Source organism: Vespula vulgaris, chromosome 1 (genome assembly GCF_905475345.1).
Source record: "Vespula vulgaris chromosome 1, iyVesVulg1.1, whole genome shotgun sequence".
Taxonomy (NCBI): Eukaryota; Metazoa; Arthropoda; class Insecta; order Hymenoptera; family Vespidae; genus Vespula; species Vespula vulgaris.
Genome location: NC_066586.1, coordinates 15041584 through 15062999, shown reverse-complemented (window position 1 = coordinate 15062999; position 21416 = coordinate 15041584). Strand labels below are relative to the sequence as shown.

General features: G+C 37.4%; 1 protein-coding gene and 1 long non-coding RNA gene across 3 annotated transcripts in view; one reads left to right on the top strand and one right to left on the bottom strand.

The window, feature by feature from the left end:
• LOC127072609 (serine-rich adhesin for platelets-like) overlaps window positions 1-21416 on the top strand; it is a 59434-nt gene that overhangs the window by 24964 nt on the left and 13054 nt on the right. The window contains exon 8 of the mRNA XM_051013142.1: window positions 11523-12179. Coding sequence (XP_050869099.1) covers window positions 11523-12179 — 657 coding nt within the window. The remainder of the gene's footprint in view (window positions 1-11522; window positions 12180-21416) is intronic.
• Window positions 5153-14346, bottom strand: LOC127072903 (uncharacterized). Of its 2 annotated transcripts, XR_007785608.1 has the most exons (3): window positions 13798-14341; window positions 12783-12990; window positions 5153-5851 (listed from the first exon to the last, which is right to left on the bottom strand). It is a non-coding gene; the product is annotated as an uncharacterized LOC127072903 (long non-coding RNA). The 2 variants fall into 2 exon arrangements; XR_007785607.1 differs by lacking the exon at window positions 5153-5851 and having other exon boundaries at window positions 11105-12990; window positions 13798-14346.

The window sequence follows — 21416 nt, the reverse complement described above, 5'->3', positions numbered from 1 at the left end:
CTATCTGTAAAGTGTAAATATTAACATTATCATAATGTTTTTGACAAAATTTGATAACAAGAAAAAAAAATCTACACTGTTACATAAGCACATAAAACTACATTAAATTTTAACACGGTTCCTATATATTATACATTTAGGGCGTTAATAAGATAAGATAAAATTAGTAGAAAATAGATAGGCTATATATATATATACTAATCGGTTATTCGTTTTACAGTATATCCGCGTCCTTACGGTCAGAACAAATATTTTCCCTAGGAGGGAGACCACTCGTTGACGGGGCTTCGGATTTTCCGGTCTGCACGAAAACGCAATTTCATGAGGCATTTTGGCTAGGTTCCAACGCGGCAAGTTTTTGTGTACAACCAACCATCAGGCAGGGTTAATACTCAAATCCTATTTATTTGCCGTCGAGCTTGTTATATCTCTGTTGTTTTTTTTCTTCCTCCCGTCTCTCTCTCTCTCTCTCTCTCTCTTTTTCTATCTCTTTCTTTATTTCTATCTCTCTAGATACACTAGCAACAAAAAGACGTGCCTGATAGCGAAATAGAGAGATTAAAACATTCCCCTAGTTCTTCAGCTTCGACTCGTTCGAATATCTGCCATTCCATTCGAGTAGTACTGGATTCCCACTCGCAAATTGGATTATCTCGTCGACAAATGGCGAATATTGGTGATATCTGGTGATGATATCTCGCGATACGATTGAGTACGTATTCTCTTATCAAAGAGAACAACGTAAAAAATCGCGATAATCCTTGTTAAGGGACGTAAGGATAGGGTTAGATCTATATATGTAAAAGATAGTTCATAATTGTATCGATGTTTGACATGGGCTTGTAAAAAGTGGCCTGATATCTATATAAACACGTTTTCGCGTATCGACGTCAGGTTCTTAGTGATTCATGCTCGTGGAATGTACGATGTGGTAATCGTCATGAGCAGAAACCGTGAAGAGAGAGAAAGAAAGAGAGAGAGAGAGAGAGAGAGAAGCAATATAACGTTGTATAGGGGGAGGGTGGAGAGAAAGAGAGAAGAGAGATAGATAGTTAGAGAGAAAGAGAAAGAAAGAAGAGGTAAATTGGAGGTACAAGAAGAAGCAATCGGTGTAGTGTCTGCACGCTTCGCCGATTCCCTTCCACCATTTCCACCTCCCCCGAGAAGTCGCCCGGATGTTACGTCACGTTTGACCCGGTGCAACTCGGAGTCTCCTGGCAGCGGTGTTAGCTGCACGTTGCACACAGAGTCCTCTCCTTATATACGATATACCGGTCCCTGTTTTCTGATACAGCTACAATATACATACCACCTGTATACGAGAGAGGAAGATGCTCCTCCTCTCTTTTTACTCAGCAGATCGAAATTTCTTTCATCAAAAAAACCATTATCGGTTTCGTCTATCGTTTGATTTTTTATTACGAATACATATTTATTTGTATCTTATTCTCGTTGTCGATCAAATATCGTTGGGTATCAAAAAATTTCGTCAAGACTAGCGCTAAACGTTTTAAGTTTCATTGAGAGATAATGGAGATACGTTAATGCGAAACGTTTAGGTGATTCATCATCATCGTAATAATCGCAATCATCGTCATCGATTAGCTTGAGAACTAACCGGAATTATAAAACCTTGGCCCAACTTCACATATACCTCGGTTATTTTCTCGACGTTACCCTCGAATAATCATTGACATCGTTTCGAACAAGCGAGTCTTATCTCGCTCTCGCTCTCTCTCTTTGCCTCGTTCTATTTTTTTGCTTTTCGATGGAATGATTATCGAAATTAACGAGTTCGGGATAAATTCGATTTTAACGTGTTTCGCGCGACGTATGAAGATCATTTGTAGTCGTAACGCGTCATGTACGATTAAATACTAATTAACCAGAAGGTCAATTAACGGATTATAAACTTGTCGCTGCCCAACCCAAGGGGAAAAAAGCCAGAAGGAAAAAGGAAAAAAAAAAAAACGAAAAAGAAAAAAGGGCGTGTTCGTTTGAAATTACTCGGGCACGCTAGGAAGAACGAACACGTGTGGGGCTAAATCGACGCTATTTTCCGACCTTGCTCCACTCTTTACCCTTTCGCTCTCTATCTTTCTCTTTCTATCTCTATCTCTCTTACTCTCTTTCTCTCTCTCTCTCTCTCTCCCTCCCTCCCTCTTTCTGTCTCTCTGTCTTCTCGCTTTTCTCTTCCCCCGAGTACTTTTAATGTAATTGTCGAGCGCGTTGCCAGTTCTCGTTAGCGACCTTTGTCTCGTTACCCTATAGTCAACCTAATAGGTAAAACCTTTTTCGTTTGACGTCGATCATGGACTTTTTGTAATTTCGAAGAGCACGAGAATTACGTTCTAAATTTTTTGACAATATAAAATATAAATGAACGAAGAAGCCGAACGTGAAAAATTTCATCTTCGTCGTAAAACGAATAATTAGTTTTTGATAATCCCGGAAATTTATTTTAATTATCTCATTTGCTTAAATCGTTCGAAGCGTATATTACATACCTATATATCTATGTACATACGTATGTGCGTATATATGCATGTATGTACATCGTAGATTACATTACAATTAGATTATAAAAGTAAATATAATATAACGTCGGGTTTATCGTGTATTTCGAACGTGAACTATACGTTGGTAACGAGAGAGCAACCGAGCAGGACCAGAAAACCGGTACGGAGTTTTATCCGACGAGAAACGCCAGATAAGCTCTTCTCTCTTTCTCTTTCTCTCTCTCTCTCTCCCTCGCTCTTTCTCCGTTTCTCTTTTTCTCTCTCTTTATCTTTCTACTCTTCTCTTCTCTCTGGTATTAATCGTGCGAAAAATTACGTAGGACGCAAGAAACTCGTTACGTTACCGAACACTTTTATTCAAATACATACATCGACAGGATCGTGATTTTGAGAAAAAGAGAAAGAGAGAGAGAGAGAGAGAAACAAAGAGTTTTTTTATCGATCTTATTTTACCTTTCTCTGAAAGAAAGTTTCCGAAGAGTTGAGAGAAAGAGGAACCCCCATCGATCAATGTTCTTTCTCGCGTATGATGTATCGACGTATCGCAAATCAACGAACCGTGAGAACTCGTAGAATCGATTCCTCCATTAACGTGAAGAAAGAATCTTTACTGTTTATACCTTTCGATAGAAGTTCTATATACAACTTCTATTGAAATATATGACTGAACGTTGGAGAATAGTATTAAAAAGGTCAGTTCAAAGTTAGAAGGAAACAATGCTGTTGAGAAATCGTATTATTCCGATCGATCAGAATTTTATCCACGCTGAACTGACGAACTTTCGTTTCTCATGTGTATGTACTTTAACTTTATTTTGTTGTTTATTATCGAATATCTCGAGATTATTCGATATAACGTGTATACTATTAAAGGGAAAGTATATACCGAGCAATATAAATAAGGAGGGGTTGAGGGAGTGGTAGGCTATCGAGGGAGGGTGGGAAAGAGAATAACCCAAAGTAACAATCTATGTATTAAGGGTGAATCCAACACACACATACATACGCACATAAAGTTAAGATCGAAGGGAAACCCTATTATTTCTTCTAGCGTGAGACAGGAGATATAAAAATTGTCATTGGGGAAACTCAGATCTCAGAGATGTTGGATTTTCGCCTTTAATAGTAAATCAGGAAGAAGCTGTGTACTATGTACTATGTTACTCGAAAACAGGAATCTCGATACGTTGAGAGGGCCGAAGAGGAGGAGGAGGTTGGTCGGTCGGTTGGTTGGTCCGAGTCATCATCGATCGTACTCGTTAAAAAACTTTCTACGGTGAAAGTCCGTCGGGGTTTCTCGAATGCATAAAGAGAGATAGAAAGAGAGAGAGAGAGAGAGAGAGAAATAAATGACTCTTACGTGGCGTATCGGTGAAAATTTACCGATCGAACGGCGATTTCGCTCGCTCGACGGCTTCGAGTTTCTCTTCTCTGTGGTCTTCGATTACTTTAAAATCCTCGATGTTTCTATTGTACGAACCGCGCAATATGAGATTTCTGGTACAACCAGCTATCTAGATATCTAATATCTGAAAAAATAGAAAAAACGAAAAAGCGTTATTTTCGAAGTTGACGGGGAATAAATAAAGAAAGGGAAGCAGAAAGAGAAAAGAGGAACGTCATCGTTAAATAGGAAGAAAATATTTGGAGGAGAGGAACGGACCCGTTGGTATCTTCCTTAAAAGATAAAGGAGGTTCGCGCGTAGCAACCGGTTGGGGGTAGCGAGAACGAAGTTCTCCTCGTAAGTCCTTCGTAGTTGAAGAAGGAAAGGGTCGTCGACCAATGATATCGCTCGGCGAGGGTGAGCGCTAGCCAATGAGGTTGCTCCGGCGTTCTCCTCCGGAGCGGCGGCGAGCGAGGGTGGCGTGACTCATCGTCGGTGCGTTACGCTTCGCTTCGGCGTTCCCTCGGTCTCGCTCGGTGGTGGCGACATCCGGCGGCAAGGGAACGCTCCGCAGTCGGTCGCGACACGCCACGCCCGGCGCAACACACGAGTACGAGAGTACACGAGTAACGAGTACGAGAAGTACGACGAGAGAGGACGGATTAACTAAAAAGTTCCTATATTATTAACGCGAACTTTTAACGTGCATTTTTCTTTCTCTTAAATTCTCTCTCTTTTGATCAGTTAACGAAAGAAATCTCACGTCTTGATTCGTCTAATTTCGTCTGATTTCGTTTCGTACTGTTACGCTTCGTTTCGTTTCGTCGTCACGTTGAAAAGAAATATTATTTACCTATCCAGAGTCCATTATACATCGCGATCGTCTTTACGAACGCGCGCGCCAGACTCCTACGAGTCTGCGCGAGCCCGCTCTTCTTTACGCCGCGAGATTTTACCTGGCCTACGACGACGACCACTTCTCGACCGGCTTAGGTGAACCGATTAGTGTTTTATTGTGACACAACACGTCCTACCGGCGGAGGAGACTCATTTTTTTTACAGCCTTACTCCCACCCCTTCCCGGAAAAGTGAGTCGACATCCTCCCAATCATTTCTCTAATTCTTGTTCTTCTTCTTCTTCTTTTTTCCTTTTCTACTTTTTATTTAATAACTTATATATATACATATCTATACGCATACACACACACGCATGTATTCATAAAATGAATATAAAAACAATCTCGAATTTTTTAAAATTTTTCATATTTTAATCGGATTTCCCACGCGAGTGTGCGTGTAGTCGAACAATTGACGAATGTTTTATCATCGAATCGAAACTATTGAAGAACGTATCTTTGATACGCGCAGACCTTTAAATCCTGAATCTCGTAGTTCTCATCTTAAATATAACTACAAAGTATTAAACATATCGTTCATTACGTTAACATTTTGTTAACACCGTTTTATACTTTGTTACATACATATATATATTTTTAGCTTCTCGTTCGATCGTAAATATATTCAATCTTATACATAATGTATTTAATATATAAAGATCGTGTTAATTCGTCTAACAGTATTAAAAGAAACAGGAAGAGCGAAAGGAACATACAAATTGTCCGCGAATTTACCTCGGTCGGTAACTCACTGTAAATACACACACACACACACAAACACACACACATGCACGCATATGTGTATACATATATAAGCTACGGAGCATGGAAACTATAGGTGCGGCGCTTAATTGCATTTAACGTTATCATAAAACACGATTAATCTGCAGATAGGCGTGGCTAAAAACGGAACGTCACGATGAGCTGAGTTTTATTTGATCTAATCGTCGATAAAAAAATTAGGAGAAACTGATCCATTGTTTTCGTGAAATCCTCTCTGTCGATTCATTTCTTTCGATATCCAATACATCTGTATAACGTAGTACCAGTCCTATAAAAAAGATAAAAAAGGAAACAAAAACAAAAATAAAACGAAAGAAAAGAAAAATGAGGGGAATCGAGTACCGAGTATTTCCATAGAGATGTTGCGGTATAAAAATCGCATCTAAGTATCCGTAGCGGAGAAAAAGAAGAATAAGAAGAAGAAGAAAAATAAGAATAAGAAGAAAAGTAAGAAGAAGAAGAAGAAGAAGAAGAAGAAAAGAGCCGGTCAGGGCCGACGAACAGTTCAACGATCGTTCCGCGGATGGGACTTGATTTATGCGCGAGCTATCTGCATAATTCATACAGTTATACGGAACACGACGTAACGAGAGAGAAAGAGAGAAAGAGAGAAGGAGAGAAGAGTAAGGTGGTTAGATGCATCGAGCCATCGAGCTTAGAATTAGTTCGACGCGCGTGAACGCGCCCTCGATGTGTCGATCACCGGTTTATTCGAACTTGCTGGTATAATGGGTTTTATGAATCACGAGAGTGAGTCAGCATGGCGACGGCAGACACTTTAACGTTAGACTCCAACATTTTCTTTTAACGAGTGCTTGACGTCGTTAAATTTTTCCATTTCCACGTTGCACGCATTCGCGTCGAGTTGAATATTAAATAAATAAATATCTCTGAGAGAATTACGGGAATTTGGAATGACGTCACGTACACGGATTAAGACTCGTTACGAAGTAAAAAAGAAAAAAAAAAGAAAAAAATGTAAATGACGTAACCGAAAAACTGCAGTCTCTGCCGTCAAAAAACGAATGCATTGCATTTACAGGAACGTAACTCGGTCGAGTTATATATTGTAAGTAGATAAATGATTATCGGCTATACGAAACTAGTTTTTAGTTTTCGCGATTGGTTTACTCGTGGAAGACTAGCGGAAGAGAAGTTTCGAGAGTTGTCACGTGTCCTGCCAACGTAAGGGTGTTCAACAACCCCTCGTATAGCACGTTAAAGTGGATCGATAAAACGGGCCGTGCATTATATTTTTACACGCTTCTTACGATTTAGAACAAATTTACTTTTACGAATGTGGAGCAAATAGAAGATTTAACATATATATGTAAATATAATACATGTATATATATACATATATACATATATATATAGTGTACATATATGTGTATGGTCTTTCGATTTAATGAAATTCCAAGTTTTGCAAATGTTACAAATTCAAGATTGGACGTATATATGTATATAGATATATCGTGTGCATACATACACATGTAATATATATATATATATATATATATATATATATGTATGTATGTGTGTGTTAAGTGTACATATATGTGTATTCAGGGACTTGGTAGACCGAGGACGAGCAAGAAGAGTATACATATCGTCTAGTACTCCCCCAAGAGAGTGCTTTTTAAATGCACCTCTCCTCCTTTATTGTCTACCCTCTGCCGTAATATCGCGGTTGCCACGTAATCCAATATTTCCGTGTAATTTAAACTCCATCGTAAAGAGCGCAAGTTGCGTTGTGGAGCAGCGGTTTCTCGGCTATGATCCGAATCAAGCTACGATCCTCTCGTAAAAAGACGAACAGAGAGAGAAGGACAGACAAACAGAGAGAGAGAGAAGACGTGTTCCGCTTCGTGAAGAATACTATCGAGGACGTTTTCAAGACGAACGAGTTTCGATATCTATCTCGTAAGATCGTCCTCGTAGAAGAGTGAAAAGAGAAATTAAAATTGGAGAGAAAGAGAGAGAGTGTCTAGAGACTAGAGACTGGATAATCATTGTTCGCCGAATAAGACTATCTTTCTTGAATAGGAAATTTGTTTGAATTGTTCTCTTTTTGAAACATAAATGTCCCTTATGAATATAGGAATAAAGATGTACACCTATATATATATATACATAAGACGAGCGTAGGCTGTTAATCACAGAACTCTCGTCGAGTACTCAAATCGATTAGCATAATTAACTCTATTTCTTGAATCCATCGAAAATTGTTCTTTCCTTTTACGTGAAACTCTCACGAACTTAGGATGCTCACGTTCAAGTTGTAATCTCGATCTCTCTTTCTCCTTCTTAAAACGTTCTATCTTTAAAACATTTAATAGGATAGTCTACCTTTAACATCTAATCACGTTGATTTAATAAAATTACGTGTTACACTCTTAATGTGTATTCGTTTATATCTCGAATATGATCGAAATTTCTCGAACGTTCGATTGATCGATTCGTTCGTTCGTTACGTCGTAATCATCATTATACGAATCACGTTTCTTTGATATTGCGACTGTCGATAAAAGTCCTTCGTCGACTCCCAAAAATGGCGACTTATTTTTAACGAAAGCAAGCCCCGTGAAAGCATGCCTTGTAGCTCGAGGAAACGTGTTGTCAGATCGGGCCACGTGAGTCATGAGAAAGGATTTCTCGGCGAGAAATCATTTATGGTCGTTCACCAACACTCTCCTCCACGAAACTTATCGTTTCTTATATTATTGATCGAAAATAATGAGAGAGACGTGCATAAGTACTTACGCGTGCGCGTTCGTGTACGTCGAGTAGTCGTTAACGAATCTACTCGACTATTTTTCCACATTTTTCTTTTTCCTCTTCCACCACCCTCCCCTCCCCCACATTTCTTACAAAATGAAAATATATTCTATTTTCTCTCAAACGCTATAACGTTGAAATATTTTTAACATAAAGCACATAAGTTTCACATTTCCTTTCCATATTTTAAACTCGAAAGTAGATCGATGACATCAGAGACGTATTTTACGGTTTTTTATTTTCTTTTCTTTTTTTTTGTTACTTTTTTTTTCTTATTATTATTATCTTTTTTAACGCACCCTCGTATTTGCGAATGTTAGGACTTTCTTAAAAAAAAAAAAGAAAGAAATTATGCAGAAGAGGAATGTAGAAATTCGCTTCGGTGTGTGTGTGTGTGTGTGTGTGTGTACGCGTGGACAGAATTAGCCCGTAAAAGAACGTTGATGTTATTAGGGGTGCAATAAATTACTATGCTGTCGCACCACCGACTCGACCCTGGACCCACCGAGATTTTATTTCGATCTAATCGTTTACGACGACAGTTTATCGCATTCGTTGAATTCATCGTTCTAACTATCTCATCTGAATCCGTTATGAGCTTTTCTTTTCGATGGATGGATGGCATTATGCCAAAAGACAGTAACGTTATCAACATTATTCTAGACTTTCATTCATAAGAATAATTCATTCGTCTAGAACGATATTTTTAGAATTGGGGAGATCTTTTTTAAATCGTCTCTCATATTAATCCTTAAAAGGTATCATGACAAACATCAATCCAAGCAAGCTTTAACTTTATATCACTACTGATAGTTCGAAAAAATATTTCAAAATAATAGTCATTAAATTTTGTAACTTGTATTCCAACGAAATTCATATGGGGAATTAAATTTTATAATAACGATGTATCATTATCGATTGTCAGAATTTATACAAAATTCATATGGGATAAAATTTTATCCTGATAACCTTAAATGGTTAATAATATTCTATAAACAATTGCGTTAGATCACGATTGGATCGTATAAACGATGTTAACGCGTATAAATTCGGAATTCATTAGTATTCTGTCCTCGTAATGTCTAACATTACTCTAATTCGTGAGATGATCGTACACGCCCATTCTTTCATTACCTCGCTAAAACATTTGTAACACTTTCTTCCAGAATATAAGGAAGCTGATGCGATTGGTACGATTATGACTATGACTCAGATTCTAAAAAAAAAGAATCGTGCCAGTAATTCAGATAATTATGCCAAGGAAAAATTAAAGTAAATGTTCAAAGACAATGAGAGAGAAAAAAAGAGAAAGAGAGAGAGAGCGGAAAAAATAAGACAAAAAATGAGAGAAAAAAAATTCGTCTTCCTTAAAATAAACTTTCTAAATATCTTTCTAAAACAAATAAAGGAAAGAAAAAAAAAGCAGTACTTTATGAAAGAGAAAAATATTTCAAAGAAACGAAGCCGAACATCGAAACGTGTAACTATATTAGTTAAAATAAATTTACCGAGGAATAAACAAAAAAGAGAAAAGAGAAAAGGAATAAAAAAGATAAACGGGAATGATCAGAAATTTTACCAGACTACAACTTAACGTTAAAAATACAAGCACGTCGAGTTTCGTTTCCTTTTAAAAACCACATCGTTGAACCCCGGTCTATTCAAGATTTTCATATTTTTCATCTATTGTAGAAGAGTGTGATAGTGGTGGTAGTTGCAGCTATGATGGGTTAGGGTGGTGTGGTGTGTGGTGTGGTGTAATGTAGAAAGGGTTGGCAGAGGAGGATAGGTTTGCTTGAAAACGAACGTTTCTGCGAATGAAATCGTCTGGGTATCGGATCGAAGAAAAAGAAGGGTAGGGAGGGTGGTAGATACAGAGGAAGTTGAAAAAAGAAGGGGGGGAAAATGAAAAAGAACAGAAAAAAAATGGAGGATGGTGGTCGATGCGCGGCGCCCTTGCGAAAACCCGTCTGAAAGTCACGGGAATTAATATCTGATGGGAGCTAAAGAGAGACGGATGCTTCTCCAACGTAATAAAGTCACTGGAGCGTGAGCGAGAGAGTGGAAAAGCAGATGGAAAGCGAGGTGTGTAGAAACGAAAGAGAGAGAGAGAGAGAGAGAGAGAGAGAGAGAGAAAGAGGAATAGACAGAAAGATACAGAGATAGAGAAAGAGAGAAAGAGAGATACCGAGATAGAATAAGAGAGACAGAAAGATACAGAGATAGAATGAGAGAGTAAGAGAGAGAAGAGAGAGAGAGAGAGGGAGGAAGAGGGAGAGGGAATACGGATGAAGGAGATGGAATAAAGAGAGAGAGAGAGAAAAGAGAGACAGAACGTGTACGCAGGCGTCGATACGAAGAGTGCAGCGTGGGTCAATGCACCTGAAATCAGGGCCGCACGTCGTCGGGGTGCGGATTACGGGGGAAAATATTTTTTCCACCCCTCGAATTTTGTCAAGCACTCATCGAGTCTCTCTCTCTCTCTCTCTCTCTCTCTCTCTCTCGTCCCGGAAAACCGAACGAGTACGAACGTTTTCTGCTTCACTGAGAAGAGGCAGTCACCCGTAGGTCACAGTCTGTCGTAAAACGTGTAGCTATGTTAAAAAATATCTTGGACCTCCCTGATCGTTTCTAATCGACGGGGTTCTAAGGAGGGAAGGATAACGTTCCGTGCGTGCGAGTCACGTGATTCGCTAGAACGATTGAGTTATATAAATCTTACGATAAATTGGAGTCTTATGACTTATTTTTGTTGTTTTTTTTTTTTTTTTTTTTTTTTTTTTTTTTTTTGATATATTCAATGGTTTTGAATTATTTTTTCTCGTTTTTAGTCAATGTCAAATTATATCGATATATATCGAGGCAATTTTCATTTCGTCTCATTACGAGAATAATAGCCCGTTACTAATCCGACATCGATAAACTTAAGATTTACGTAATCGTGGTTTCGAGAAAAGCATGATTCACCGTTATCGAGGCAATAGTATTCCGTAATAGACGTGATCGCAACGAAACGATATAAATAACAACGCCTGTTAATGATAAGTCAACGAATCGAAAGACTATTTAAAATATTAAGTCTTATCAACGATATTTGTTTTTCTTTCTTTTTTTTCATTTTTTTTTTTCTTTTTTATTATTTTCGTTTTTTTCTCTTTCAGACGATCCAAATTACGCCGTAACGAGCTTGATAAAAGCAGCCAAACACGCTGGCTCTTTGGACAACATTACAGCGATCGTGGTCTTCTTAACGGCACCAAGTGATATAGTAGCGAGGTCGAGCGACGCCAATTCTGTTCTCGTCGTGAAATCGATGAAAAACATGGCCGTGAACAATCCATACGTACAGAAGGATCTCAGCGATGGCATGTTCTTCAAGCAGATGAAGCAATACCAACAGCAACATCAGCAACCTTATGACAACGATCAAGAAGAGAGGCACGCTAATGGATCGGAAGAAACGGCAATGGACGACGGTGGTTTTCACGATGAGATAACCGGTGGTGGTGCTGACGGAAAACACGAAGAGAATGATGCCGCGGATTATATTTACGAGGATCTTGGACCTGAGACAGACGTCGATGCTGTCGATGACGTGGACAACGCGGACAACCTGGACAATTTGGACAATGTTCATGAAAATCCATTACTCGACAATGTTCCTGCTATTGCTGCCAATCTCTCGGATGGAATATTTCTAGAGGGAAAAAATATGCCTAAGTGTGATGAGAACAATTTCCAAGAAGAGAATGCAGCCCTCAACGAAACCCTCGAAACAACCCTCGACGACGACGACTCGCCGGCCAACAACGACATAAGTAAGCATTATTATTCTATATCTTCTCTTCTTTTTCCGTACTTTCTCTTTCTTTACTCTACCGTTTTTATCCTCTAATGTAAATTTGACTACAGTTGTTGCAAAAATATTCCAAACCCTTATTCTCCTTATACCTTTAAGATTCCATTATATTATACGATATTGTATATTTGTTTTTGTTTTTTTTTTTATTACACGATTAATTCTAAATTATACGAGCGGACGTAAATAAGGTTTATGATAAAGTATGCATTTTAGAATCGAACGAAGGCAACAACTATTAACAACGCTCGAGCTGTTTGGACTTGGCATGAGAACATTAAACTTAGGTATATAATCCGTCATAAGGATATTGTGCTCGTTAATCACGGGAGGATACTATAAAATTCGAAAATAAGTTTACTGTCGTGAAACCACGCGCGACTATATATATTTTGAGAATAGATAGATATTATCGGAGTATCTATTGTCTGTGTGCACCGATGGAATTCTTTTCGTCACAGTTTATGAAAATTTATACGTTTCATAGTTTCGATTAACGATTAACGATTAAATTAATCTTGTCGTACCGAGCGATAAAAATCTTGTACATCTTCGTATTTACCAAAGATATCTCGCTGGAAAAATTCACATCGACGGCTCATTAGCCACCCTTTCGTTTGTGTATCCGTTACGTTTCTATATAGACGACTTTCGTCTCGGTCATTATTTCAAATTGTTTCGTGCGTTCGTGTTAGGCATACCTCTTCTTTTTCTTCTTCTTTTTCTTTCACCGTCTCGGCAAGCTCGAGTAAGAGACGCAGTGCTGCACGCTTAAAAAGAACAAATTTTATGCTTTTCGATGCTATTTCGATGCGAAGAAAGATAGAGAGAGAGAGAGAGAGAGAGAGAGAGAGAGAGAGAGAGAGAGAGAGAGAGAAAGAGTGACTACTGGAAAGAGGGTCGTACTTATTTTAGAAACGCTAGAACGAGTGTCTCTCTTTCTCTCTCTCTCTTTCTCTCTGTCTGTCTCTTTCTCGACACGCCCGCCATGTCGTCGTCCTCGTAGTCGTTCGAAAAGAACGATTCTTCATTCCTATATTCAAACTACCCGCTCTTTTTACTCTCTTTTAAACACGGCTCAGGCTGACATCTACAATACGTACGTGTAATCACACAAAGTTTCGTCTCCCATACAAAACCTTTATTATCCCTTAATATTTTAGTTTAGAGTTTTCGTTTCTTTTTCCTTTTCTTAATTCTTTTTAATTTCCTATTTTTTCTTATTTTGAATTTTTATTTATTTCTTAGATAATCATGGCTCCGTCCGTAGGTCGATACATCGTCCTACTTCCCATATAAACATGTTATACACCAAAACGCATTACGTCCAAACTCTTACGATCGTTCCTTTATATTTCACGAAGCACACTCTCGGCCCACTTTCCGCCTGTACCTTTGACTTTCACCACCTTGTGCCAGTCACTGCACTTCCTGCACTGATTGTCGTACGCCGGTTCGCGAATCAGACCAAACTCCTACGGCCTTCTCTCTTCTACACCGTGAATACCTTCTTCTTTTTCCCCATATTTCTCTCTCTCTCTCTTTCTTTCTCTCTCTTTTTCTATCTTTATCTTTACCTCTATCTTTTTCTTTTCCTCTTTCTCATTCTTTCTTTTTCCTCTAACCGCTAGTTACTCGATGCATCACAACCACAAACGGATATTCGCTTTTAATTACTCTCTAACCTAACCACTTTGCTACACGGTGAAACTCTGTCGTTGCAATTATTCGTTGTTCAGTTTCGTCCAATCGATTTTTTTCCAATCGTACGATTCCAATTTCCGCACTTTTTCGAAAAAAAAAAAAATGTAACGTCATATCGATTCCTTGTACTATTTCTTTTTTTTTTCTTTCTTTCTTTCGTGCAAACATCGAAATAGCACTTCGTTGAAAACTCGTCTTGAAAATTGAAGATTTCGTTGTTACCGACTGATTCGTATTATTTTATCGTATATACATATACTTTATGACTCCATATTATCAATTTCGGGGTAACATTGCAATTGTTTATTAAGATTCTAAATCGCTGTTAACGTTCCCGTTAATTTTCTCGTTACGAGACTGTTGGTGGAGTAGTAGAAATACCGGTGATGTCTCGTATACTCGGTCAGGAATCTTGGCCTGAATTTGACGCTAGCTCGTGCATACCGACTACTAGAGTCCATTCGTACCGCATTGCTTCGATAATTCTTTCATTCGATTACCATAATATTTTAATCGATTTAAATAAATTTATTTATTTGTTTATTTATATTCATCATATACAATTTGATTACATAATTATCATTTATTTATATATATATATATATCATTATCATTTTCATTATTATTTCATTTCAATTATAATTTTAATATTCATGATATAGTTAAACATTTTTAATAGATACATACATGTGTATAATCTGAAGCTTAAAATTTTTCTTCGTGATCCACGACTCATTTAAACGAAATAGACGAAAAGTGTTAAATCGGTTCCGAGGTTGTTAAATCGATAAAAAAAATCGACGACGTGAAAGAGCGCACAGCGATGTTACGAAGGATCCCGATCGAATTCGGCGCGTCGTAATGCGCGCGCCGAGCAAACGAGAGAGAGAAGTAACGTGATTGGTCGTCGTGCCGGGAGGTCAGGACCAATGAGAATCGGTGGCGCGACTGGTGCGCGACGGTTTAGGCAGAGTAAGAAGGGGGATTCCGGCAGTTGGTCTCTTCGAAGCCCTTACGCTCTGGCAAATGTGCATCTTCTTTCAAAGTCTTCCTCACGTTGGTATTTTTGAAAAGTATCGTATTCGCGTCGAAGTATCATCGTAAAACTGTATTATCGCGAACGTCTTTCAACTGTTGTGTTGTCATCGTCGTCGTCGTCGTCGTCGTCGTTGTTATCGTCGTCGTCGTCGTCGTCGTCGTTGTCGTTATTGTCGTCGTCTTTGTCGTCGTCGTCGTCTTAGACTAGTGCCTTTTAAAATCGTGATAAAACAAAAGGATAAATAAGATTTGTGAGTATTTTTCGAAGCATCCTTCGTCGAAAATTATACTATCCATTTTTTCTGTGCTGAAGAAAAGGAGAGAGAGAGAGAGAGATAGAGAGAAAGAGAAAGAAAGAAAGAAAGAAGGAAAAGGAGTGAGAGGGAGAGAGAGAGAGGAAGAGCGTTCGGTAAAGGTACGTTGGAAACACGTCCACCATACTCTCAAAGCTAGCCTGCAAATTTAAATTTGGAACGGATGCCGGCCGGCGAGTTGTCGTCGTCGTCGTCGTCGTCGTCGTCCTCTTCGTCATCGTCTCCGTCGTCGTCGTTATCGTTGTCGTCGTTGTGTCGTCGTCGTTGTTCGAGAAAGACAGAAAAAGCTCGTACGTTTAATCCCACACTCTCTGTCTTTCCTTTACCAAGAAATTCTCGATCACCACCTCCGCAACCGGTCTCTCGAGAATGTTCGATCGCGTGTGACAGGTGCTCGCGAGAAACATCCTTCTCTTACGGAATTAGATTATTTATATTTTTTTTTATTCTATGTCTTTTACTCGTAGGACTCGTAACTTCGTATTTCTCTTTTTTGTCTCTCTTTCTCTTTCCCTTCTCTTTCTCTTTCTCTTTCTCTCTTTCTTTCTCTCTTCCTCTCCTCGTGACTCGCCCCGTCTACATAGGCGTAGCACTTCCCTACGATGCCAAGATCGTAACGTCTTTTCAACGTTTCTTTTATTTTTTCTTTCTTTCTTTCTTTCTTTCCTTTTTTTCTCCTTTTTTTTCTTCGCTTCCCTTTTCTTCGTCTTCGTCACGCTCGGTATACCACGAGAGAGAGAGAGAGAGAGAGAGAGGGAGAGAAAAAGAGAGATAATGGAAGGATTAAAGAGAGAGAGAGAGAGAGAGATAAAAAAAAAGAAAAGCGACGCACGCTTTGTAACCGTATGCATAGGATGAAAGAAGCGCAGAGGGGCGGGGGGGGGGGGTAGAGCCACAGGGCTCGCGTTTTCTCTGAAGTAAGTAAGCGCGTAAATTTAATTCTCGACTGGTCCAAATTATCTCGTGTGATTTTTCTTTTTTTTTTTTTTTTCCCCTGTGATGGCTACGACTGTGTAAGTGTATATATATATATATATATAGTCATAATGCGTTAGAATATTCTTTTTTCTTTTTTCGTCGCGTTATCGCACGAACATCGCCGCATGTCGTAAAATAATATATATATATATATATATATATATATATATATATATCTTTTACGATGACCCAAGTAGTTCATTGTCCCTTTCTTTCTTTTTACTTTATTATTATTATTATTATTATTATTATTGATTAATATATAAAGCGTTAAAGAAAAGCGAAAAAAGAAAGACCCACATCCGGTACATTAAATAAAAAATTAAACGATAACTTGAAAATAAATAATTCGAAGTTCCCTTGTTTTTCCCCCACCGCGATCTGTAATTTGCCGAATTTAAACGTCCTTAGATTTTACCATTGTTTTCAAAAAAATTTTGACCAGATAATCTTTTGATACGTTGGTAAAACTTTTTTTGATTTTCTTTTTTGTTCTTTAATTATTATAAATTAATAAAAACAAGTTACTAAAAAGATGCCGGTATTCAAATTGATGAAATATTGATACGCGACGCTCATTGGTCCATCACTTTACTTCATCGTATTCCCACGCGAGCGCTCATAATATTTTATCTTTCGTTTAGGCTTTCGTTGATATTTCCTATCGGAAAAAGCAGGAACTTATCGTATTATTCGTGTTATATTTCCTCGACACGCGTGAAATCCGTTCGACGAAATGTACAATGAAAGCTTTTCATAGACGCGTGCTGGCACGTAGCAGCTAAGCACAATGTGACTTCACTATTACTAGCCTTGAATATGTGATGTCACATATCTACTTTAATGTGTGATGCCTTTATTTGTGTGTGTCTGTGTGCGTGCGTTAAGTACCTCTAGCTAACTTTTTTTTTAAACTTAAATTTTGATAATTCTCACATTTGACTTGTGACGATGTAAGTTCATTATTACTATTATCATTATCATTAATATTATCGTCATTGTTATTATTAATTAATTTATTTTTTTTTTATAATATTGACAGTGGTAGACCGTATTCTTTAAAATACATTAACCTAAAGGATGTTTAACAATGTGTTTTATGGTATGGCTAAAGAGAATTTTCTTTTTTCTCTTACATTATCTTTGGAGATTGTCTTGAATTTCTATTTTTTTTCGTAATATCGTGTAAACTGTAGCGTTCGCACGAAGAGAGAAAAAAAGAGAAAGAGAGAGAGAGACAGGAAACGACGGGCGACGTTGCCAATCATGACAGTATCTTATAATACGCAATATTGCATTTAAGAAAGAAATGTGAGTATTATATAAAAATAATCTCAAAAACGTGTTGCACTCGTAAATCGCGTTTTAAGATTTTCGATATAAGCTTATCGTCCTTCTATCGTTTTCTTTTTGCTTTTTCTTGATAGCATCTAACTCTCAAGTGCTTAGAAACTCTTGCTTACTATGTCAAATGTAAATATAACTTAAATATATACGCGAGTAAATGAATCATTATACGTGTGCAATTCCTAATATGATTCATACGTTCCAAAAGTAGCTGCTTATTTATTCTTCTACTTGTGTGTTTTATCTGTTATTATGATGCATTTGAAAGAAACGGATATTTAGAACGAGATATACGTATATGAGATTTGGTATGGCAACGAGGCGATCAAGCGAGAAATTCTTCGTAACAATCATAATAATCGGATCGACGGTCCTAACCACAAAATCATGTACGGATTCTTAGAAGCGTATGAAAGGGACGATTATTTTTATTTTCTGTATTCGACGAAGAAATACAACGCTGTTTCCGTCTTCTCCTTTTTCTTCTTCTTTTTCGTCTTCTCTTCTTTTCCTTCTTCTTGTCGAATCATAAAATAAATAGTACACAACTTTTGATCGATGTTTTTAGAACGATTAATATTCAAACAAACAAATAAGGTGATCGATATTTTTTGAACGATTAATTTTTCCCCACAAGTCTTTTCGTATCGCAAAAAGATTTCTTCTGTATTTTTTTTTTCTTTCTTTCTTTCTTTTTTATTATTATTATTTAACAAATAAATAAATAAATAAATAAAATAAAAATAATCGTCGATTGGTAAATTAAAGTTTGTAGATGGAAAGATACAAGTGAAAAGAAAGAGAATAACAAAGAAATTATCTACCATTTTCATATAGTTTCTAATAGACTTAATAATAATCTTACAGCAGTTGGTGCACGTTCGTCGCGTGTATTATATACGTCATACGACTTACACATCGCCTTGTCGCTCTCTCTTTCTTTCGTGTATGCACGCGTGTATTTATAGAGAGACTCGAAAGCTTCGGACTATCCATGCCTGTATGTTTCTCTCTCTCTCTCTCTCTCTCTCTCTCTCTCTCTCTCTCTCTCTCTTCTCTAGTGGTTATGCATACGTGCGTATGTACGTACGTAGATAATCAAGGGAACATATAAGCACGCGTACTCATTTTAGTCACCGCGAAACTGCACCAGTAAACTGCACCTGAGTTTTTTTTTTTTTACATGGTTTAAAAAACATAATGATTAAACATTATATATATGTATATGTTTAAAAAATCTACACGATTCTTGACATTTTTTGCGAACTAATTAGTATGCATCTTTTTTTTTTGCATGTAAAAGTAAAGTAAAACGTGTAATGAGAAAAGACGTAAAAGAAAGTAAAGAGTAAAAAAGTGAATGAGAGAAAAAAGAAAAGAAAAGAAAAAATCGTGTAAATGTAAATCGTGTACAAAAAATATCGTGTAAAAAGAGACAGACCCATCCAGGTGTACATTGAATCGAATGCACGCGTCTGTCGCGCCGCACTACAAGTAACTTTTTGGGAGGGATCAGGCACTGACGAATTTAGCCTTCGAGGGGCCCGTGGCGATCGCATCTCTCCGTTCATAAATTCCACCACTGAGATCAAATATTACGTTACTGATAAATTCAGGTCGTTGAGTTTGGTCGGCCTCGAGTTTTTTTTCTTTTTTTTTCTTTTTTTTTAGGAAGAGGCAATGGTCTTTCGTCGTTTGGTCATCGACGACTGATCGACAGTGCGCGCGCAGTCAAATGATGGTGGAATAGAGGAGAAACTAATTGATATATATATATTATATATCGAATATATACACATATACATGTACGTGGTATGTGTATGTCGTCGACTTTCGTCGATATGCATTGACTTACTTCGTCTATCCTAAACGAATTATCGCATTATTATGCATCTTTCATGTACGAACGACGCTATCGACAAACTCGCTATCTCACTCTTCGTGTGTTCCGTTAAAGCGTCTCTCTCTCTGTCTTGTTACTTAACAGATACCGTTGTCCAAACGATCTTGGCACGACACAAAAACACATTCTTATTTATATAATCAAACGTATTTAATCGCTTTTACATTATCGTATTAAGATCGTTAACATCCGACAATAACGAAATCTTGTCTAATAACCAAAGAAATTTTGTTTTTCTTTTCTGTTATTTTTCTTTTCTTTTTTTTTTCTTTTTTTTTTCTTTTCTTTTTCAGAGAAAGTAGTCGAATTATAACGACTCAGAATTATAACGAAGTCAGCTCTGTCAATCAGTTTCTATCGTTTAAAAAGGAACATATCATCCTATCACCTTATCACGTGACTCGAAACCGTTAACGTCGACAATAACGAAGCGTATAATAACCGAATATATCTCTTTTTCCCTTCGTAATTCATAAAGACTAATCGAATCTCAACTATCAATCAGCGTCCTCTTTTTCAAAGCGTAACTCTCCCTACACCTTATAACGTGACTCAAAATCGTTAACGTCGACGACAACGAAACACGTAGAAAATAATCGAATATGTTCTGTTTTTTTATATTTCATAAAATATAATCGGAAAAAAAAGAAATAATAAAAGAAGGAAGAAAAATATCTTCCTTAAAAATATACCTTAACGCGTGACTTCAAATCATTAACGTCAGTAGTAAAAACTTAAATAATAACGATACATTTTTTTTTTATTTATTTACACACACATATATATATATATTATTTTTTCTCTCTCGTAAAATGTAATCGAATTTCAACGACCAATAAGCGTCGATAGTTTTCAAAGAATATATATTTGTCTACCATCGTGACTCAAAATGCAAATTTTTGAGAAGAAGCGAGAAGGAATAATTTGAAGAAGGTTCCTCGTTTCGTATGCACGCTCCTTCAAGGTTACGATGTCTATTCTCGGCGCGTGATTTTCTCTCTCTCTCTCTCTCTCTCTCTCTCTCTCGCTCTCTCGATACGAATGGAACACCACCCCATCGTAGAAGAGAGGAGCGCGCACCGGTCGAATGATCGAACCTCCGGCAGTCTTGCACGCGATTCGCGCCGTATCAGTGAACTACTTCGAGTACATATATTCTATTTTTAACATCGTCTTTGCTATTCTCGGACTCCGTCGACTCTTCTCTTTCTCACGGATTCCTTAAGCACCCTTTTATCTCAGCGGTTTTTCACTTTTCAACATTCTTATACATATATACATGCATACGTACATACATACATATATATATATGTTTCTTATATTATTTCACGTATGTCGTATACATGCCGTTTCGGGTCGATTGTAAGTAGAACTAAGAAGTTACATTATCGAAATGTTTTTATCTATATCTTTTTATTCTTATTAGTCTCTCGTAGTATCTTCGAAAAGATAAAAATTGAATAAAGAGAAGAGATGAGACAAAAGAAAGAAAGAATGAAAGAAAGAAAGAAAGAAAGGAAGAAAATTGTAATTCGGTTTGAAACGTGTCTCACGCAACCATAAGTTGTTTCATTTGTTAAAAGTTAAGAGGGAGAATGAGATAGAGGATAAAGGATAGAAAGAGTGAGAGTGAGAGAGAGATGATCTTGTTTTTCAATAGCACCACACGTTCTTCTGTGCATTGCAAGCCGACGACTTGCTGCTTGCACTTCGTCCTGTCCTATTCCTAACGCCAATGAAATTTATTATCGGCAATTAACGTTCCTCCGATAGCGATTAATCAAAGCGATATATATATATGTATGTATGTATGTATGTATATGTTGTAAAATGAACCAATACGCGAAATTACTATGATGAATATATCTTATTAAATATCTTTTATTTTATTATATCGAAAATTTAAATAATA